Here is a 22,227-nt window from a genome sequence, read left to right as displayed (position 1 = left end):
ATCAAACATTAATATTTCTGCAGCTAGGGCACCTGGGTGGCTCAGTCATTAAACCTCTGACTTCGGCTCGGGTCATGGTCCCAGGGTCCTAGGATCGAGCCCCGCATCGGGTTCCCTGCTCAGCGGGGAGCCCGTTTCTCCCTCTCCCACTCCCCCTGCTTGTGTTCCCCCTCTCGCCATCTGTCAAATAAATAAATAAATTTAAAATTAAAAGTATGTCTGCAGCTACACATATTGATCTTCATGGTAAGTAGAATAATTAAAATTATAATTTGGTTATAATTATATATTATATTTATGTATCCCTTATAAATTACTTCACAACAGTTTGGATCAGGTTTTGCTGACAAATGAGTTTTGGTGCCACACTTGGGAGGAAAAAAAAGCCTTTTGGAATTCAGACTTGTAAAGGGACCAAGGGATGGGAGGCTGCACAATTCCCCCACAAAGTCTTACCTGATCTCTTGGATCACCTTAGGGCCCTTATTACTTTACTTCCTACTCCTATCTAACAACCGCATTCCAAGGACTCTACACCTTATCAATGGAAGAGGATCTCTTAGTTTACACACCACTAGGAATAAGGAGCTGCCAATTAAACTATGATATACCATTGATTATAAGATGCCTCCTGATTTGGGGAGCATTAAAATGTCGGGAGGGAAGGGCGCCTGGGTGGTTCAGTGGGTTAGGGGTCAGCCTTTGTTCAGGGCATGATCCTGGGGTCCTAGATCCAGCCCCTGAGTTGGGCTCCCTCTGAGCCTTCCCCCGATCTCTCTCTCTCTCTCTCTCTTTCAAATAAATAAATAGACTCTTTTTTTTATTTTTTTTATTTTTATTTTTATTTTTTTTTAAAGATTTTATTTATTTATCTGACAGAGAGAAATTACAAGTACATTGAGAGGCAGGCAGAGAGAGAGAGAAGGAAGCAGGCTCCCTGCTGAGCAGAGAGCCCGATGCGGGACTCGATCCCAGGACCCTGAGATCATGACCTGAGCCGAAGGCAGCGGCTTAACCCACTGAGCCACCCAGGCGCCCAAGACTCTTTTTTTTAAAAAGAGTGGGGAAGCCAGATGCCTTGCAATTATTTGCTGGTTGACTCACCAGCACTGGGCCTGGAATCAGAGGACTGGGTCCTTAACCTAACTTTTTAGCTTCTTCCAGTATAAAATAGAGATAACATCCGTTCTGCCTGCCTTACATGGCTGTCAGGAAAATAACAAGAGTGCAAGAGTTTTGCAAACTATGGTGCCAAATAAATGTGCACATTAGAAGGAAGAGAATTATGAGTCTGTAAGGTCTCCGAAGGGTCTGATTCATCTGTCTTCACCACATCCCAGGACCCTGGGATCATGACCAGAGCTGAAGCCAGAAGTTTAACTGACTGAGCCATCCAGGTGCCCCAAGGCAGCCATATTCTGACCATTGTTCCTGCTGTGAAGCTTCCACGCTTGGTGCTCCAGTGCTCCCAGCATTTCTGTGAACCATCAATCCAGGATCCCGCTAATAAATTCCTCATCTGCTCAAATCTATCAGAGTTGGTCTCCATTGCCTGCAACTACGAACAATGGCTGATACAACACATTCAATGAGTACCTGAGAAATGACTGACCAAATGAATCAATGAGTTCTGACCATTTACCACTGCTTTGGGGAGTGTGACCTTGGAAAAGTTACTTAATCCCTCCAAGCTCCAGCTTTATCATGTGTAAAATGGGGATAATACTATCTTTCTCAGGGACACCTGGGTGGCTCAGTTGGTTGAGTGTCTGCCCTCAGTTCAGGTCATGATCCCAGGGTCCTGAGATCGAGTCCTGCATCAGGGTCCCTCCTCAGTGGGGAGCCTGCTTGTCCTCTGACCTGCTGCTCCCCCTACTTGCACTTTTTTCTCATTCTCTGACAAGTAAAAAAAAAAAAAAATATATATATATATATATATATATATATATATATATATGTATCACTTAAAATATATATGTACTTATCACTTCCCTCAGACACAGCTATCACTGTCAGTGAGTAACGAAAGGGTTAAGGTCTAGGCAGGGAGACACAGGAGGCCCCTGACTCCGGACTAGGCTCACAGAAATCCCAAATGTGGAGAAAGACTGAGGTGTACAAAATCAGAGATAAGAGAACCAACTAGCCCACCTGGTCCTGGACGTTAGGGAGGGTGGTTTTTTGGGGGAGGGGGGACGGTTACCAGCTTCCTTGTAATTGCAGAAAATGACCAGACCTCAGAGAAGTGAGCCATTAAGGATGTTGTCAGCAGTCCTTGCACAAGAATTTCAAGGCCACAGTCTTTCCAGTCAGCTCTCCATAAAAGACTCCAGCGACAGCCCACAGTGGCCACCCATTCAGGACCCCTCTCACTCTAGGGAGCTTTTCTCTTTCCTTTCTGCTCTCACCTTCACTTAACAAGCCGTCACTTCACTTCCCCCTTTTGTGTCCGTGAGATTCATTCTCTGACTCCATGAGACAAGAACCCTGCAATTATGTAACATCAGGATCTAAGGTAGCCATGACTAGATGAGAAACCTGACATCTAGCATATATACATATATCAGCATGTATCTAGTGCTAAGTAAGCTCTTCATCAATAAACAACTGTTGGGTCCCCCAATAATGGGTCCGTGATTAAAGGAGCAAGACCGATACAAAGCAAAGGTCAAGCAAAGCTTTATTTCACGCCAAGCATCAAGAATCAAACTGACCATCAAGCAGACCAGTCGGGGCCATCCCTTACAGAGAGGACGATGCCTCTCTGTTTCACAGACTAACTTTTATAGAGCAAAGGCCATGTGGTTGGGCCTGGCCACACACAGGTGGCCAATGAAATTCTAACACACAGAGAAAGCTGCATAGTCATGCTAGGTCACCAATTGAATTACAATTTACCCTAGTAGAATGTGAACCAGCCTATCACATTGGTTAGAATTGGTGCCCAAAAGGTGCCCAAAGGGTGGGACCCATACTCCTTGGTAGCTAGGAGACAGTATGCGCCCCCACTGATTGAATACCTCCACCTGGCCTGACCCACCCTCATATTTGGGCTTTGTTACCTGGTACTGGTTTCGGGAACTTGTTTTTCAGTAAGTTTCCCTGGGGCGGGGTGGGGGGGTGCTTGGTGCGGCAGTTCAACCGGGGTGGGGCCACTCTGGCTGAATAGGCCCTTACACAACAACGCCATCTCCAAGCACCATCAGAGCAGCAGCAACAGTGGTCTCCTCAAGAGCTTCCCAGCATGCCTCAGTACATAGCAGGGGGCAGGGAGTAGAGAACATCTTACCAAATTGTCCAAAGCTTGCTTCTCCTTTGCCTTCTGAATTCAACACTCACCGTAAAAGTCAGTGACTCCCTCCTACCCTCACATGTGTTTTGACTTCACCTCTTCAATTTTGCCGTCCAACGACAATATTTTATTTTTCTCTCTAAATCTCAAGAAGAGGCGCACCTGGGTGGCTCAGTCGGTTAAGTATCTGCCTTTGGCTCAGGTCATGATCCCAGTGTCCTGGGATTGAGTCCCACATCAGGCAACCAGCTCCGTGGGGAGCCTGCTTCTCCTTCTCCCACTCCCCCTGCTTGTGTTCCTTCTATCTCTCTCTCTCTCTGCCTCTCTCTCTCTGTCAAATAAATAAACAAATAATCTTTTAAATAAATAAATAAATCTCAAGAAGACAACAAATCACACATGAGATGCCATCTCTGGACCTGGCCACCTTCTCCCATTCAGCAAGAGCACAAGCCAAGACCTCTCACAGTGACAGACTTGAAACCGTTACATAATCTGCTCAGTATCATTGGGAGTCATAAAAATGGTGTTGCTCATTGTCACCCTCAGGGTCATCTGAACCCCAGCTGATGTGATAATGTGAATATTCAAACAAAAGTTAGAAATTTACATGTTAATATTAAATGTGTATAAACATGAAAAGGACTTTTTTTAGAAGATTTTATTTATTTTTATTTATTTATTTTAGAGAAAGAGAGAGAGCAAGGGAAGGAGTAGAGAGAGAGGGACAAGCAGACTCAGCACTCAGGCTCGATCCCACAACCCTGAGATGATCAATGACCTGGGCCAAAATCAAGAGTTGGACACTTAACCAACTGAACCACTCACCCACCCCAGATTTATTTTCTTTCTTTCTTTCTTTCTTTTTCTTTCTTTCTTTTTTTTTTTAAGTAGGCTCCACACCCAGCATGGGCTCCAGTGTAGGGCTTGAACTCACAACCCTGGGATCAAGACCTGAGCTGAGATCAAGAGTAGAATGCTTAACCCACTGAGCCACCCAGGTGCCCTAAGGAAATTTTATTTTTTTTATTAATATTTTTTATTATGTTGTGTTAGTCACCATACAGTACGTCATTAGTTTTTTATGTAGTGTTCCAAGATTCAATTGCTTACGCGTAACACCCATTCCTAAGGCTATTTTAGAAAATAATCACTAGTGTTACTCAGAATCATAAATATCGTATTCACAATGTCAGTTACCAACCTTCTTTCTGTTCCAAGTTTTACAGAAAGTGAGAAATCAAACAAAAGCAGCAAATGGAGCTCAAAATATTATCTTTAATGGCAATAAAAGCCAAGATAGAGTAAGTAGCCTAGTGTAAAAGACAAATAAATGGTGGCTAATTAAACCCCAGAATTAGAATTACCCTTCTAGACACAGACAGTACTAGGCAGGGAAGGCTTTCTCAAGCAGAGAACATATGTTCCCTGTGGGCAGTTAACTCCCAAGAGGAAGAAGGGCCAAGGTAAGGGTGCCCGCCCCCCCCCCCCCCGCCATTTATTCTTCCCATCCTTACCAGTTAAATAAGTCACTCTTCCTCCCAGGGGCTAAGTGAGAGATGGAATGGAGTGGCCACAACAGTCCTATGGTGGAGCTCTGTCCATCAGGAAAGTTCTGTCAGAGGTGGTACAAACATTTCCCCCCACCCCAACACTTCCACGCGTTTCCTCTTTAACCTGTTAGATTTGATAATTAAGCATATCATCAGCTAAGGATGTGGCAGTCTACCCAGGAGAAAAAAGAACAGGAATCTAATTAGGACTCCATTCACCCAGGGCCAACTGCTGTTCCTCTTTTGTGCCCTCCAGCACCCACGCCCCAGAAGCCCCCAAAATGATTCTGAGCAATGCACTAACTTTAAATACATTCTGCACCCAAGATCAAAAATTCACCTCGTCCATTCCCATCTGCATTACATTCTTGTTAACCAAGATAACTCTCAGAGCTCAACAGTGAGATTAAATGACAGTATTAAGAAATGCCGACAATGCGGTGCCTGGGTGGCTCAGTGGGTTAAGCCTCTGCCTTTGGCTCAGGTCATGATCTCAAAGTCCTAGGATCGAGCCCCACTCTCTGCTCAGCAGGGAGCCTGCTTCCTCCTCTCTCTCTGCCTGCCTCTCTGCCTACTTGTGATCTCTGTCAAATAAATAAATACAGTCTTTAAAAAAAAATGCCAGCAATAGGCACTCCGGTCCTACAGTCACACACCCCACCCCCCAACCCCCGTGCGCAGTTCAGCTCTGGGCTGTGGCCCCTAGCTCTGTGCAGGCCTTCTCTGCGCGTCCTCTGGCCAGCGGGGAGCCCGGCAGCCTGGCCTCCCCGCGGGACAAGGTGCTGAGAATGTGGCCCTCTCTCTGAGGCACAACAGTCCGGGACTCCGCCCAAATGGACGAGCTGCAGCGGGGCCTCCGCCTCAGGGGACTGGTGGTGCTCAGCTTCCCGGCTTCCGGTGCAACCAGTTCATGCATGCATCAGGAGGAGACGCCAGGAACGAAGAAGAGAGATCCTGAATCCCCTTGAGTACGTCCCATCCGGCAGCGGGTTCGAGCCCACCTTGACGCTTTTCGAGAAGTAGAGGGAAACAGCTCACCGCGTCTTCGCCTTCGTGCGGGGACTCTGCCCGCCCCCAGTGATCACACCACTGAGCTCAGAACGGACCCCAAGTTCATCACCTGATCTCAGGTGTGCCCCAAGGACGGCACCTGGAACTAGAAGTTCCTGGTGGGCCCAGAGGGTGTGCCTGGGCGCAGGTACAGCCTCCTGATTTCTAACCAAGGACAGAGAGCCTGGCATCGAGCCCCAGCCGTGCTTAGGGCACCGTACCTATCCCCGCTGCTTGGCAGTCACAGCGTTACCCTCTGGCGAGTTCAACCGCGAGGGTGTAAAATCTGCATGAGATAGGTCCTGCAAGATTTCGGATACTGTGCTAGCTCCCAGGCCAACCTTTCCCGAGTCCAGTTTTGAAAAGTCCAAAGAGTTCATGAGGTGCAAGAATATCACACCACCAGCCCCACAACCACAAAATGTGGTTTTTTTAAACAGCCAACCCCAGACCCCAAAGCAAACATCCCAGGAAAAATTAAAATTATATTTCCAAACCCATACTTAATGTTGCCAAAGACTGACAAATAAATTCATGTGTATCTGAGGGAAGGAGAAAATCTTTTTTGACCTCACCTTAATGCCCTTAGGTTTATGCTAACCGTTCAGAATCCATAGCTGGTGAACTTAAGCACAAGTGGAAGAAATCATTTAGAAAAAGGTTAATTTGGACATTCTATACTTACCACATATGGGTCTTCCTGAATGGAACATTTCATTTCCAGTTTCCCCCTTGGTTCCAAACTTCTGGTGCCCAATGTTGCATTGATAGGTGAGCTCTGCCTACAGTCCAGACTCCACAATGTAGAGGACAGATGGTTTCCCTTTTGCCCCTTTTATGGAATCTCTAAAGACCTCATCCCCGTGTTTGTTTCAGCTAGAGAAAGGACCTCCAGTAGATTCTTGAAACTGCAGTTCCTACTGAAGTTTTCAGAAGCCTGTGCCCTTAGTTTAAGGACCAGTACCTCTGCCAAAGGCCCTGATGCCAGTTTTTCTTCCCCTTTTTAATTTCACTAACAGATTACAGTTACTTCATGAATTAGGGCACAGGCAATGCCACCAAGCCTACCTGCAATATGTGTATGACCTTGAAACCCATGCAGCAAATTTTTGAGACTCTGCCACTCCCCAGCCTGTGAACAAGCTGTTTGAACTCCAGATCAGTCAGCCTTAACAATTTCCTCCTTGGTCCTGATTGAGGAATGCCATTGGCCAAATTAACACTGCCTCCCTTAGCCAAGCACTCAACTCTGAAAGCTACAATCTCCCTAGGGCTCTGTAGCACAGGTAGATTTCAGCTTTCTTAGAGGAGGATTCCTATAAGGAAACATCAGGCGTCAGGAAGAGAATTCCATCACTACAACATACAGGGTATCAGCATTATTGTCAAAAACTCTTGGGGTGCCTGTGTGGCTAAGTGGGTTAAAGCCTCTGCTTTTGGCTCAGGTCATGATCCCAGGATCCTCGGATCGAGCCCTGGGATCAAGCCCCATATCGGGCTCTCTGCTCCGCAGGGAGCCTGTTTCCTCCTATCTTTGCCTGCCTCTCTGCCTACTTGTGATCTCTGTCTGTCCAGTAAATTAAAAAGAAAAAAAAATTTTAAACTCTAATATAAACAATGCTTGGCAAAACACCAATTCACTTATTGTTCAGTAGACCAAACAGTGAAAAGTCCCGACATAGAAAAACCCTAAGAAGAAGGGCCTTCTTAGGGTTTAGTTCTCTTAGGCTTAGTTCTCTTTTAAAAGAGCCCCAGGGGTGGGGAGAAACCCCAGATGGCTCCCAGGCCTATGTGAGAACACCAAAAATTCTGTAACACCAAAGAAGTCCCCCATCCAACCATGCTGGCACCCTGGTCTTGGACTTCCAGCATCCCAAACTGTGAGAAGTAAATTTCTGTTGTTCGTAAGCCACCCAGTCTGTGGCATTTTGGTACAGCAGTCCAAATGGACAAAGACAAAAATAAAGTAAAGCCAATGGGGGGGGGGGGTCCCTCTATGCCACCTAAACTGACACATTAAAGGTACACATACTTATGACTTTATAAAGCACAATGTGCTATATTCGTTCTGTCAACATAAATTGATCCAAAAGAACTCTAATATGAGAAGAAAGAAGAGAGTTTTATTGGAGCCCAAATTAGGACAGCTGCCTGGAAAACAGTCTTCACAGGGGAGAAAGTACTCCAGGGAGTGAACGGTTTTCACAGGATTATATATATATTTTTTTTACATAAAGAGCCATAAATCAATATGTCAGAGGTACCATCTCTCAAAAAAGTTATAGATTGCTATGTAGGCATAGAATATAGGAATAAGCATTGATAGACATCGTAAGGACAGGAGGCTTTCCTTCAGGCTGCTCATTTGTAAAGCAGACGCTTGGCAGGCCTTAAATCAGGCTTTTGGTTTAAACAAAATTTATGTAGTCATGTTGACTTAGAAAGAAATAAAAAAATGGCCTCCCTTACATCAGGGCCTTTAGACAGTTTTTTTCTCATTGCTTCCCTGTAGCGCCCCTCCCACTTTGATCAATAATCTTCTGGCAGAAAGCATTGATGATCATTGTTTTGTCCCTTAATGTCAGGGTGATTCCTTTTCTGCCATGGGTCCATCATGTCCCTCGATGCTAGGCCTGATTGAGGGGGCCTAGGAGTCTATGTGGGGGTAGGGACAGGGTTAACAATATGGCTTTTAATAGGAATTATTGCAGTTGATTTTTTTTTCAATGAGATCTAACTGTCATGCAAACATTGTACATGTGCTTTGTGGTGAGTTCTTCCCTTTGCCTTTTTGTAACATTCATAACATAGCTACAGAAATAGTAATAAAAATCCAATTAATAATATTTGAAGCAACCAATAGGGAATAGGTACGGATTAGAAAGGCAAAAGATGAATTAAAAAAAATCCCTTCCAGGAATTTCGATAATTTTTTTAAAATATTTTGTTTATTTATTTGACAGGGATCACAAGTAGGCAGATATGCAGGCAGAGCGAGAGGAGGAAGTAGGCTCCCCGCAGAGCAGAGAGCCCAAAGTGGGCCTCCATCCCAGGACCCTAGGATCATGACCTAAGCCGAAGGCAGAGGCTTTAACCCACTGAACCACCCGGGTGCTCCGATAATCTTGACTTAATTTGAGTATCTTCCTTATCTATGGTTATGATATGTTTGAGTTGATTGGTTTAAAATGGTAATTAAATTTTCTGTTACCTGTAACCATTTCTCCAGCCAGTTAATTTCCATAGATATTACAATCTTGTGGTGGTTGTAATTCTCTCTCCCAAAACAGTTGGCCATCAATATCATATCAGTATAATTTTTGCTAGCATCAGGTAATTCTGTTTGAGTTGCAAAGCCATATTATACCACATAACAGTAGTCTGATGATGAAAAGTACTCTTGTTACAAAATAAATCAAGGAGTACTACAGAAGTGTTCTATAACCCTTCCCAACATTGTAACTGTAAAACTCAGCTATCACCTTGACCAATTCTGTGTGGCTGGGGGATGACAAAATTGCTCCTTAAACCAGAGCATGCCCCCTCTATGGGATTAACTGTGGACTTGTGGAGGTAATGGATGACCCCACTTTCTTTATGATTGGATTAGATTGAGAATGCCCTTGTCTCTCGAGATGAGTCTTCTCCCACTTGCCAGTGATTCCTCGTAATTAGGGCATTGTTAAGGCTGGACCTCAAACAAAGAAGGCTTCTCAGTGGTTTTCTCCCTAGTCATGTTTATCCTGGAAGTCACCTCCATTGATATAAAATTGCAAGTAAAGGCTTTAGCTAAGCATAGAGGAGCCCTCCTAGAAGAAAGAGCCTCAAAACTCACTATGGGACAGTCCCTGACTATAATGACTTCACATAAGGCCAGAGTGTCTTAGAGACCAAAGGCCACCAATGAATGATGGGAGACTGACTTATTAAATACCAGGCTATACTTACAGATATGCTTGAAATAGGGGTGCCTGGGTGGCTCAGTGGATTAAAGCCTCTGCCTTCAGCTCGGGTCATGATCTCAGGGTCCTGGGATTGAGCCCCCCATCGGGCTCCCTGCTCAGCGGGGAGCCTGCTTCCCCCTCTCTCTCTGCCTGCCTCTCTGCCTATTTGTGATCTCTGTCTGTCAAATAAATAAATAAATAAAATTTTTAAAAGATATGTTTGAAATAATACTTAAAATATGTCAAACTTTTTTTTTAAAGATTGTATCTATTTACTTGACAGAGAGAGAAACAGCGAGAGAGAGAACACAAGCAGGGGGAGTAGGAGAGGGAGAAGCAGGCTTCCTGCCCAGTAGGGAGCCTGAGGCGGGGCTCGATCCCAGGACCCTGGGATCATGACCTGAACCCAAGACAGATGTTCAATGACCAAGCCACCCAAGCACCCCAAAATCTGTCAAACTTTAAACCTAGCTACCTTATGCCTGGACCTGACTACCATATGTCTTTAGAGCATAACTATTCAGAGGTTATTGATCTTGTTTATTCTACTCAACCAGCTTTAAAAGATACCCCCATTGAAAATGCAGATGGTTTACTGATGGCTATAGTTCCATGGAAAAGGGAATAAGAAACACTGAGTATGCTATAGTGCTCACTTGTGCTTTGCAATTGCCAAAGCCTTAAAAATCAATATTTATACTGACACCAAGTATAGCTTCCTGGTCCTATATGCTCATGAAGCAATTTGGAAGAAAAGGGGATTATTATCAACCCATAACTCCCCAATCAAATATGGGCCTGAACTTATGACTCTTATTGAGGCTGTATACTTACCTAAGGAGGTAGTCATAATTCACCTCAAAGGACATCCAAAGGATATGACCTGATACTTACCTGGCAGGGGAGATACCATGATCACAAAGGATATGACCTTAGACTCTAAAGGAAACGATTCAGTAGACCGTGCAGCCAAGAAGGCAACACAAAATCAACAAATATTGTCTTTTACCAGTCTTAATTCCAGTAAAATCCATAAGTCCAGTCTCTTCAGACCAAGAAATTCACCTAGCCCAGGAACAAGGATATTCAAAAATGCACAGGACTGACTTGTTAATAATGAAGGAAAGATCCTTATACCTAAAAATAAGCAATGGATGGTAATACAGGGTTTACACCAGGAGACTTATTTGGGTAAAAAGGCCACAGAGGTGACAAAAACTTTGCTAAGAGAAATTGTCCCTAGATTTGGATTCCCTTGGGTCCCTACAAAGTAACCATGGACCTGTCTTTTATTACACTAGTTCAAAAGACGGCCCTCCAAAACAGAATAGCCCTTGTTATCTTGGCTGCAGTTAAAGGAGGCCCAGAATTGGATGACTGTCTCCTAATGGGACCCAATGACTATGTGGCTCTAACTTGTGCCCATGGCTTCCCCCAGGCTGGATAGGCCACTGTACCCTGGGTTTTGCCTTTAACAAAACCCGTACTTTAATAAAACCACCTTTTTGCACCAAAGACATCTCAAGAATTCTTTCTTGGTGGTCAGCTTCGAACCCAATCATCTTTCCTATTTCAATTCCACCAGATAAAGAACCAACTGAGGTGCTTGCTGAAGGCAAAGAGAATACAGAATAAATAACAGAAGGTAGTTACAAATAACAGCTATAACCACGTGACCAGTTACAGAAACAGACTGTAATTGTCATGAATATTCCTCCTTATTTTGTTATAAATATATACATAACAAGAATCTTTGGTTTCTTCCTTCTCTTATATCATAGTTTTTAAGTATTTTAAATTTTACATCATGTATTTAAGTTATGAGATATCAAGGAGAAGAGTAAAACATCACTCAATAACTTCACCTCCTCTTCTGGTGAAGAAGTTGGTGTGTTCTCAGTAGTACAGAGGATTGTTCTATTGTTTTAGGTAGAAATATGACCTTGCTGTTGTCTTTATTTGGAGAATGAGTATGATTTAAGGAGATGAATATGGATGCCAAGGTGACAAGAGATAGACTTGTGATGGTTAATTTTATATATCAACTTGACTGGGCCTAGAGATGCCCAGATATTTGGTTAAAAGTTATTCTGGGTCCATAAAGGTGTTTCCGGATGAGATTAAAGATTAAATATGTAGACTGAGTAAAGCAGATTGCCCTCCCCAAAGGAGGTGGGTCTCATCCATATCTTTCAAAGTCTAAATGGAACAAAAGCCTGAGTAAGGGAAAATTTGCTCTCTCTGGTTGCCTTCAAGCTGGCATATCAGTCTTCCCCTGCCTTCCCACCCACACTGAAACTGGAGCTTACACCATTCGCTCTCCTGGTTCTCAGGCTTTCAGAACCATTTACCATTGGCTCTCCTGGGTCTCCAGTTTGCTGACTGCACATCTTGGGACTTCTCAGACTCCATATTCACATGAGCCGATCAGATAGATAGAAAGATAGATAGATCAATAGATCCTACTGGTTTTGTTTGTCTGTAGAACAGAGTAATATAGCTGCCTAAGCATGTTCTTTAAAGATCTAAAACTATTAGAAAAATAGGTTACCTAAAAGTGTTTTTTAGGGGCACCTGGGTGGCTTGCTCGGCTGAGCGTCCGACTCTTCGTTTTGGCTGGGGCCAGGATCTCCTGGTTGTAGGATCAGCCCTGTGTGGTCATCTGTGCTTAACAAGGAGCCTCCTTGAGATGCTCTCTCTCCTTCTCGCCTTGCCCCTCTCCACCTGCTCTCTAAATAAATAAATAAAATCTTCAAAAGTATTTTTTTAAAGTAGACCATCTAGAAAATATATATATATTTTAAAAGATGTTATTTATTTGAGAGCAAACGAGCAATGGGGGAGGGGCAGAAGGAAAGAACCTTCAAGCAGACTCCCCACTGAGCATGGAACCTGAGACATGAGGCTCAATCCCATGACCCATGAGATCGATCAGGACCTCAGCCAAAACCGAGAGTCAGACATTTAACCAACTGAGCCACCCACGCACCCCAGAAAAAACATTTTTAAATCAAAGAAGGAGGCTGCTGATAAAGATGGCAGATTGACTTACCTAAGATCCTGTAAAATAATAGTGAAGGATAGAAGGGGAAAGATATAAATCTATAAGAACAAAGTAAAGATGAAAGAGGACTTCAGCTACTTCCATTTTAACCTCAAACTTTCTGATTAAGTTCTTCTTCCCAGCTTATCTCTTAACTCAGACAGAAGACCCTGTGAACAATACATCCTGTGATGGGAACCAAAACTAACCCCTCAAGCAAAACCCCCTGAGCCCGGAGCACACCAACCATCAGTGATTGACCCCAAGGTAATGACTGACCCGGCCTGTATTGCTCACCTGCGTGTACCGACTGACCCTTGTCCCACATTTGCCTTATATAAGCCTAGAAGTAGCTTCAGCACTTGAGAGACTGTCGTTGAGACATTAGCCTGTGTCTGACTAGCTCTGGCCTCACTGAAATAAATTCCTTTCCGGTTTCACCACCACTCATCTCTGTGCCTTTGGATTTTGTCAGCTGCAGGTGGCTCAACCTGGTCTGTTTGGAACCCCCAGAACTGGGGGCTCTTGCACCCCTGCAACCCAGTTTCAGGAGAATCTTTTAAATACATTTTTGGAGAATGGAAAGATGGTGGGGGAAGGGAGCTAGATGATACAGCAGAGGGCAGTAGTTGACCAGGAGCCAAGTCGGAGGCCTGAAAGCCTAGACTCAAACCCCCTCCCCGACCAGTCACCATTAGGTAAATACCCAACCCTACCAGTAGCAGGCAGATAGTTGATGCTATAACTGAGAAAATGGATATGAGAAACTCTGGACTCTGGAACAGTAGGCATTCCAAAGAACAAAGGAGAGATATGGAGCTAAAAACAGGTACATGCCTTCCTGGCAGAAGACTGGCCAGTTCCTCTGAAGAAACTGTAGAATCCTAAAGAATAAACCCTCCACATGCTGACATTTGGGAGTTTCTCAACCAAAAGGAGGGCTCCGAGCCCAATCACATATATACAATTCACATATATATTAGTCATCCCTATACCCAGTCAACTTTGAGATTCCTTGTTTGTATATGGAAGGACAGTCATCACCGTAAAATATATGAAAGAAACAAAAAGAAAACAAAAATCCAGAGGAAAAAGGAAAAATGCAAGGAATCGAAGGGTAATGACAAATAGAGAAAGGAAGGAAGGAAGGAAAGAAAAATCAATCTTCCTCCAAAATCCCTAATTTTTTCTCAGGAGGCTAAGGTAGCAGATTGTGTACATAAACAAGAATGCTGGGACCCAGCTGGTTCGGTCAGTGGAGTGTGTAACTCTTGATCTTGGGGTTCTAAGTGTAAGCCCCACGTAGGGTGTAGAGATTACTTAAAAATAAAATCTTTTTAAAAGAAAAAAAAGAATGCTGGAAAGAAGTTATTCCAGCATTTAAAAAAAAAAAAAAAGAGCTCTTGGAAATTAAAAATCTGAGACTGAGTAGAGAAAGTAAATATAACTATTAAGGAGTAGTGGTGGTCTTTGGGTGATTAGTTTTATAAATGGTGAAAATGAATACCAAATTTTAATGAGAGTAAAGACAAGTGGGTTAATGTGTTAGCCGAGTAAATACCAACCATCTCTGCCATGATGAGAATGCAAGATTGTTTTCACAAAATTATGGTAGGGAGGAAAAAGAAAAAGAGGGCAGTAACTTCAGAGAAAGCCAAGGTGTTCTAAGATGAGAAACCCTACTGATGATCATAGAGATCAAGGAGCCAAAGGGAAGGAAAGAAGGAAGGGAAGGAAGAAAGGAGAAATAGAAAGACATACTACCAAGACTGCAGTAAAGAGAAGGGAAGGAATGAAGAGAATGTGGCTAACCAAACACTTGAGGAGAAAGGAAAATAGGCACCTGTTGTGTCAACATAGACACAGCCTCTGTCCCATGCCCACCCTTCTCTTGGAACACCAGAAGCCGGAGAAGGGGCAGACATGTTATCCAGTTGTATGACACAAACAAAAAACAACTTTCTACATTTTTTTAGACTTGTTTATGTATTTGAGAGAGAGAATGTGTGCATGTGTGTGCAAGTGGAGAGGGAGGAGAGGGCAGAAGAAGAGGGAGAGAGAATCCAAAGCAGACTCCCCTGCAGAGCCCTATGGGTGGGTGTGTGGGCGTGGCTCAAGTGAGCTGAAATCAAGTCGGCTGCTTAAGCTACTGAGCCACCCTGGCATCCCACAACTTTCTACATTTTTAGACAAGGTCCAGTTGACAAGATGCTTTAACAAATATATTTTACTTATTCAGCAAGTCAGATATTTTAAGGGTCTTAAATAACATCTACCCAGACACTTCAATTCAACAAAATCTAATAAAGTTAAAAGTGTGCATAAGCTACAACCCATAATTCCCTTCCTGATTACAAACACTAGGGAAGTCTTTCCTCAGTGAGGATCACGAACTACCAGTAGGTATTGATCAAGTTAGTGGATTCTGATCAGCAATTTTTTAATGAATTAAAATAGAGTAGAAAGTATCAATATGGCCGTGTGTATTGTGGGTATGTTTGTGTGAGTATTATATGTGTTTGTTGTCTAGTGTATGAATATGTGTGTTTACTGGATAGCAATGTGTTTCATACAGGAGATCTCAGTTAATTAAAAAAAAGGTTTGAAGTCACAGTCCTAGAGAAACTCTCACTCTTGCTTAAAGAATGCTCACTGCAACAATGCTTGTCCTAAAACAATATACAAATTAATAGGAAATGACCCAAGTATTTCTCAACATGACCACGAAAAGCTAAGTAGTATGATCATACAGTGGAATATTACATCACTGTAAATGAGTGGATTCGAACTACACGTGAAAACACGACTATATCTCAATAAAGATAAGCATAAAAACAATCTGCAAAATGATCCATTCACTGTAATCCCATTGATATAAAATTTAAAAGCATGCAAACTTACTGTATATTCTCTCTAGATGTACACATTATGTAAGATATAAAAATAGGAATGGGACCGATAAATACCAACGTCAGTAAAGTTTTGACCTCTGAGAAGGGAAGGAGGGAAATGCCACGGAGTAGGCATATACTAGGCTCCTCAATTGTATATCAGATACTTGTTTCCTAATGGGGGGGTGTATCTTATTCTCAGCTGTTCTGAATATTTCATATTTTTAATTTTTTTCCTAAAAACGGGGGAGAGGAAAGTGAAATTTAACAGATTTCAGTTTAAATTCTGTCTCTTCCACTTACTGGAAAAGGAACTTAGCAAATTCCTTAACTTCTCCAAGCCTCTGCCCATGAGACGGAATCATAATTAACATCCTGTTTCACAGCCAAATTAAGTGAAATAATATGGTTATAAATGCTTTGTGAGCAGCAAAGTGCTACAGAAGTATAAGCTATAATGTACAAGAATGTTCCGCAAATTCCAGTTATTACAAGAAACTCGGTTTTCTGTTACATACTCTTATAGTACCCTTCAATTACACATGCATTAACACTATGACCGTGCAGCATGCCCACTCCACTGCTTTGGATTCATCATTATATTCCCCAGAGCCCAGCACAGTCGCAGGCAAACGCGAAGGGCTCGGCACATTTTCGTTAGTGCAATCTGAGCGGTGGTTACCCGTAAGAAGTAAGACTGGGAAGCAAGGTGGGAGGAAAGAGCTCTTCTTACTTTATGTCTCTAAACTGTTTGAACCTTTACCATGAACCTGCACTACTTACATAGTGACAAACTCGTTTATTGTCAATAAAACCAACAAAGACTAAAACGGAATACGTCAGTTTTCTCGCCTCTCGGGAAAGGTGAGGGTTTAACACAGCAGATTGCGCATAAAGCGATGCGCAGTGAAGGCGGCGTGCTAACGGTTTGAGAACGGCCCGGAGCTGCCGTTAGGAGGCGCTCGCGAAGCCGCTCCAGGAATTCCCGCCCTCTCCGTTACATGCCCCAGTAACCCCGGCGCGCCGGCGACCGAGAGTAACCTCGCGGTCGGGTGACGCCCCCCCCCCGTCCCGACTCTCGCCTGCTCCCGCCTCAGCCAATGGGAAGGCAGCGCACGAGCCGGCCGGACACTCGCCCTCATCGACTCCTCCCCCAAGCAGTTAGAACCGAGTTGTACAATCACCTCGCCGCCGGCTTTAGTCTTTTCCAATCGCAACTCTAGTTCCCGATTCCAAGCCCCGCCCCCGACCCGACCCGCGCTCATTCTCGGCGGGAGTCACCTTTGCTTTACAAACGTTCAGACCCGCCCTCTGCCTACCTTGCTTCCCTAGGCCCCGCCCCCTTCTCAGGCCGACCAATAGCCGGGGGAGTCTGGAGCCGCTGGGCGGGCCCGCAGCCAATGCGCACGCCGTGGGCGGGCTCCCGGCCGGAATTGGGGGTGAAGCTACAGCCTTGTGCCCACATTCGGGGCGCGCGGAGCTGGGGGGTCCCTGGGGGACGCCCGGAGCAAAGATGGCGTCCGCAGCTGAGGGGGACGTGGGAACGGTGGCGGAGCTGGCGAAGGTGCTGCGGTTTGGTTTCGAGGAGCTGAGCCTTAACAAGTTGGCGACGTCCCTGGGCGCGTCGGAACAGGCGCTGCGGCTCATCATCTCCATCTTTATGGGTAAGGACCCTCCTGCCTCGCTCCGCCCCCTCGCGGAGTCCCCGGGGAATGGGGACGTGACCCCCCCCTCACTTTCCGGAGCCACCCAGGAAGGCTTTGTGGGGTGCGGATGTGAATCTTCAATCACGCCGACCAGCTATCGAGAGGAAGACAAGTCTTTCCTCGAGTCTAGGGGCGCCGTGCCCTCTGAACCTCTTTACCTTTCTCTGTGACCCCTGCTGTACCCTTCTGGCCCCTCATTATGCCATGATCTCCCCTATGTCCCCACGACCTATCCTTATTTGTCTCTCTCTTGAGTTCCACTCTTTGTCCATGTGTACTACTGTCTGTTATTAATATCAACTCTCACACATGCGCGCTTCTTGTCGGTAGGGATAGGCTCCCTAACTTAGGTATTAGCTTTGTGGGTCCCTAAGCCCCGAATTCTGTCCTTGCATGTTCGGAGTCTTTTTCTGCATTGCCAGCTTATATTACACTTACTTCTCTTTTCTGTCTTGTTTCTGATGTTTTCTTCTTATACCTTGTTGCTTTTTCCCCCCTTCTTAACTTTACTCACCTGTCATTTATCCTGGGATATCATTTTAATACTGGGCTTGGGAAACAGGACTGACAACCCCCTTTAGAAACTATGCTACTCCAAGCATTTATTACCCATATGGTTCAAAGGATGTGATGTGTCTGACTTTATGTCACAACAAGCTGAATTATAACTGCTTTATAGGCTTTTTTGCTGCATCCTTCCTCCTTGGTTTTTTAATACAAGGAAGCAGCATGGCACAATGAGGGGGAAAAAAGTGTGGACTTGGGAAGGCAAGCAAGTCAGACCCAGCCTTGCTGCTGCTGGTGGACCGTGGGACCCTGGGCGAGTTCCTTAACCCCTCTGGGCCTCAATTTGCTTATCTATGAAATGAGGACACTAATGCCTACCTAGAAGGACAGCTTGTAAAGTCCTGTAGGAATTCAAAGATCAAGAGCTGATGCATAAACGTTTGAGTAGTTGGAAGGTTTTATGAAGGTTATGGGACTTCCAGCTAGGAGAGTAGGGGTAGGGAAGAATGAAGCAAACAGGACTGGGACAAGAGATTAGAGATCAGAGTCATGAGAAGTTGGGGATAAAAGTTAGATGTGGGATTCCTTAAATGCCAGGAAGAAGTTTGGAATGTATCCAGTAGTCAGTAGAAACATTGAATATGATATCACCTAAGGGTGTTAACTAGATCTAGATAATGTGAGAGGCATTCATTTATATTTAAATAACCTTAGCAGCTGCTATAATTGTTACTTGCTTTTTACATATAAAACCAAGCTGATCTTCCTTTCTTCCAACTAAAGGTCCCCTTTTCCCTCCCTTGTAGAAGTGTAAAAGGCAAAAGACACCTCAGTATCTCTCAGATCTAACCCAGATTTATCAAAACCCCAATCTAGAATTCTTCACACCACAGCAACTTTGAACTTCTACTCCTTGAGACTTGTTTCTCACCCACTTATTTGTTGGTGTTGTAATTGGCATTTAAGAGTGTTTATGTTCATTCATTTGGAAGCTCACTGTTGATTCCTCCACTATAAATTGAGAATGTAACATAAGTAGCAACAAATTATTAGGGGCAACCTGTTGAATGGAGCTAGGGCTGAAATTAGGGCTTGGAATTTGTCCGTTTTGTGCTGATGTGATCGAATACTGCCTGTGCGCTCCTGGGGAGCTACTGCTGTGCTATCGTGGGGGCATACAGCTGACTGGGAAATTGTTTTCTCCATATCCTTCCCCTCTACTCTCCTCCCATCACCACCAGTCATCAAGCGATAAACACTTGGTGTAAAACATCTACTGTACTCCTGAACCCCCTTGCCATTCTGCCATTTCCCAGATCCCCCCTTCCTATCTTCCATGTGCTGTTGCCTGTTATCAGGCATAGCCATTCCGCATTGATATATAGGATTGTGTTTTCTAGGTATGGATTAAATATCTACATGCAGACAGAAACTGATAGGCTTGACATGTGCATGGAAGAAAGAGTGCAGTCTGGTTGTAAATGTTTTCCTTACAAAGGTATTACCATTTCTGCGTATTGTAACCTAGAGACCCGTAGCCTTTCAGCAGTGGAGTTCCTGGTTCCAGAACCCCTGCTGTCTTGGGTAATGGGGATACTAGAGGAAATCCTTGTCAGATGTACCAAGAAGGCCTATAGTCCAAAATGATTCTAACCCACTTTCTATTAATTCACAATTAATGTGGGTTAAAGGCACTTACAGACACCCCAAGGGAAGAGTTAGGTATATCAGACATTCACATTTTAAAGTATGAATATCTTTTTTTTTTTTTTTTTTAGGAGTTTTTGCTTTTTAGAGAGAGAGTGTTTGGGGTGGGGAGTTGGAAGGGGCAGAGGGAGAGAGAGAATCTTAAGCAGGCTCTATGCTCCAGCGAGAAAGGGGCTTGATCTCACAACACTGAGATCCTGATCTGAGCTAAAAATCAAGAGTCAGATGCTTAACAGACTGAACCACCTAGGTGCCCCTTAAGTGTGAATAACTTTTAATTAGACAGTTTCATTGCTATTTTCTTAACATCTTACTTTTCCTGCTCAAGTTCTGTGTACTCATCTTGGGGTAGGCAGTAAATCATTAATGCAGTTCCTCTCAAACCTTTGTGACTGTAACCCATGGTGAGAAATAGTTAATCATGACATATATATATATATATATGAAACAAATCATGACATATATATATGTATATATGAAACAAAAGTTTCAGGGAAAATTCTTTATCCTTATAAAGCTGTGTATGTAGCTAGTTTCCGTTTTGTTTTTCAGCACTGCTTTGTCCCACTAAATTAGTTTCAGGACCTATTAATCGGTTACAAGTAGTTTGAAAAACCCTGAGTTAGATGCCATAATTTTTTATAGTCAGTACTTCAAGGAAAGGATAAGTTTCTGAGTACCACTGCCTTGGATTATTTTAAACAGCCAGAAAACTCCATTAAAGAGATGCATGTATGTTTGTCTTTTGTAAGATCACAAGGAATTTGATGGAAGGTCAATTTTGCTATGGTGTTTTGCTATGGTGTTGAAAATAACATCCCCTTCAACACCTGGGGTCTTACTACTCTTTAGGATACTTAATGATATAGTTCTGGAATGTTGGTGGGGTCTGGAGCTGAGGGCCAAGAAAGAATTCTTGGGACATCTTTGTGCAAAAAGGTGATTTTATGAAAGCACAGGGACAGGACCTGTGGGCCAAAACTTCGGCACCTGGGTTGTGAAGAGTGGCCATTTATATACTTGGGAGTTGGGAGAGGTAGAGAAAATGGGAGGTGTCCAAAAGGACTTTGATATACTAAAGAAGACGCTCTGGACACTGGTTGCATTGCTATTATCAAGCTAAGGCTGTTTTTACCTCAAGCGAAACATTAGCATTAAGATACCTGGAAGTTTCCTGGAGGAATGTTACACCTATCCCACCCAGGAGTGGGGAGAGGGGAGAGCTTGAGGGGTGTCTGCTTGTGCTTTGTCCTCAGCTAGCCTTCTGCTCCCTCATCCATAACACGAGTTGTTACAAGTAAATTCAAGCAAAGGTACCTACTGGGAGTTAAACCCTACAATGGACCCTGCAGTATGAGTAATCAGAGCCAGGCACTCCAAAGTATTGTCTACAGTTTGGGGGTAGGGAATGAGCCAGAGATAAGTACTCTAACAGCCACAATAAAAGACAAATCTAAGTGCCATAAGAGAATTACAAAGCTGTATGAGATTGAGAGATTGGACCTTTAATGAACTTTGAAAGCTGAATAAGGTTCCAGCAGACTGAGATGGTGAGACGGAAGGGAATACCGTGAGCAAAGGCGTTGGAGTGGTAGACGTGGAGTGGACATGGTGGAACAGGAAGTAGTCCACTGGCACTAAAACAGGACTTAAATAAAGAAGCGGTGGAAATCAGACCAAAGGGGCACCTGGGTGGCCCAGTCGGTTGAGGGTCCGACTTTTGATTTCTCCTCAGGTCATGATCTTGGGGTCCTGGGGTGGAGCCCCACGTTGGACTCTGCGCCTGTCATGGAGACTGCTTGGGATTCTCCCTCCCTCTCCTTCGCCCCCCCCCTAAAAAAAAATAAAGAAGACTGGAAAGGTAGATCATAGAGCCTGGAGAGCCAAAGCAAGGGGTTCGTGCTTAATTAAGTCAGTGATAGGGAACCGTGGGAGGTATTTGAAAGAGAAATAATATGACCAGAGCTGTACTGGGAAAATAATGGGGTGATTATCAGCATGGGGTGATTTGAAGCAGACACCGACAGGAAGTAGGGAAGCCAGCGAGAAAGAACAATGATCCAGATGGTTATATGGACTTGGAGACAAGGTGGTTGCACCAAGAGGAGAAAATAGGGATCTCATGTGAGGTATTTTAGGAACGCAGAATCTTTTGAAAAGTAGCTTCTGTATACACTTGCATCTATAGCTGCTTACACCAGAAATCTAAGACTCAGCCTTGCACCTCCCTTTCAGCCTCTCCCCACATCCCAGTCCCCAAGTCCTGTCAATACCACCTCCAAATTGTGTCTCCAATACATCCCCTTTTCTCCTTCGCCACAGCCGCTGGCCATCTGTCACCAGAACCACAGGAGTAGCCTCCCAACTGTTCTCTAATTCTGTTCTTGCCCCTCCCTCCACCCCTAAGAAAGTGGTCGGATCCGGTGCCTCTCCTTCCGTACACAGCTAGTGAGCCCCTGCCTGCTTTACCAGCCTCATCTCAAGCAAGCTCACAACTTTTTAACCACACTGCCTTCTTTTCAGTTCCTCAGAGA

The 22,227-nt window shown here is 44.2% G+C and overlaps 1 protein-coding gene and 1 pseudogene across 1 annotated transcript in view; both read left to right on the top strand.

The window, feature by feature from the left end:
- Nucleotides 1–5,280: 5,280 nt before the first annotated feature.
- LOC131839703 (glutathione peroxidase 1-like) lies at nt 5,281–6,189 on the top strand (annotated as a pseudogene).
- A 10,993-nt stretch (nt 6,190–17,182) lies between these two features.
- Nucleotides 17,183–22,227, top strand: part of LPCAT3 (lysophosphatidylcholine acyltransferase 3) — a 39,546-nt gene continuing 34,501 nt past the window's right edge. The window contains exon 1 of the mRNA XM_059184682.1: nt 17,183–17,437. Coding sequence (XP_059040665.1) covers nt 17,287–17,437 — 151 coding nt within the window. The 5' untranslated portion in view covers nt 17,183–17,286. The remainder of the gene's footprint in view (nt 17,438–22,227) is intronic.

The sequence above is a fragment of the Mustela lutreola genome, chromosome 8 (genome assembly GCF_030435805.1).
Source record: "Mustela lutreola isolate mMusLut2 chromosome 8, mMusLut2.pri, whole genome shotgun sequence".
In the NCBI taxonomy this organism is placed as follows: Eukaryota; Metazoa; Chordata; class Mammalia; order Carnivora; family Mustelidae; genus Mustela; species Mustela lutreola.
Note: the sequence above shows the minus strand (reverse complement) of the source record. Positions and strands in the feature narration are given on the sequence as shown.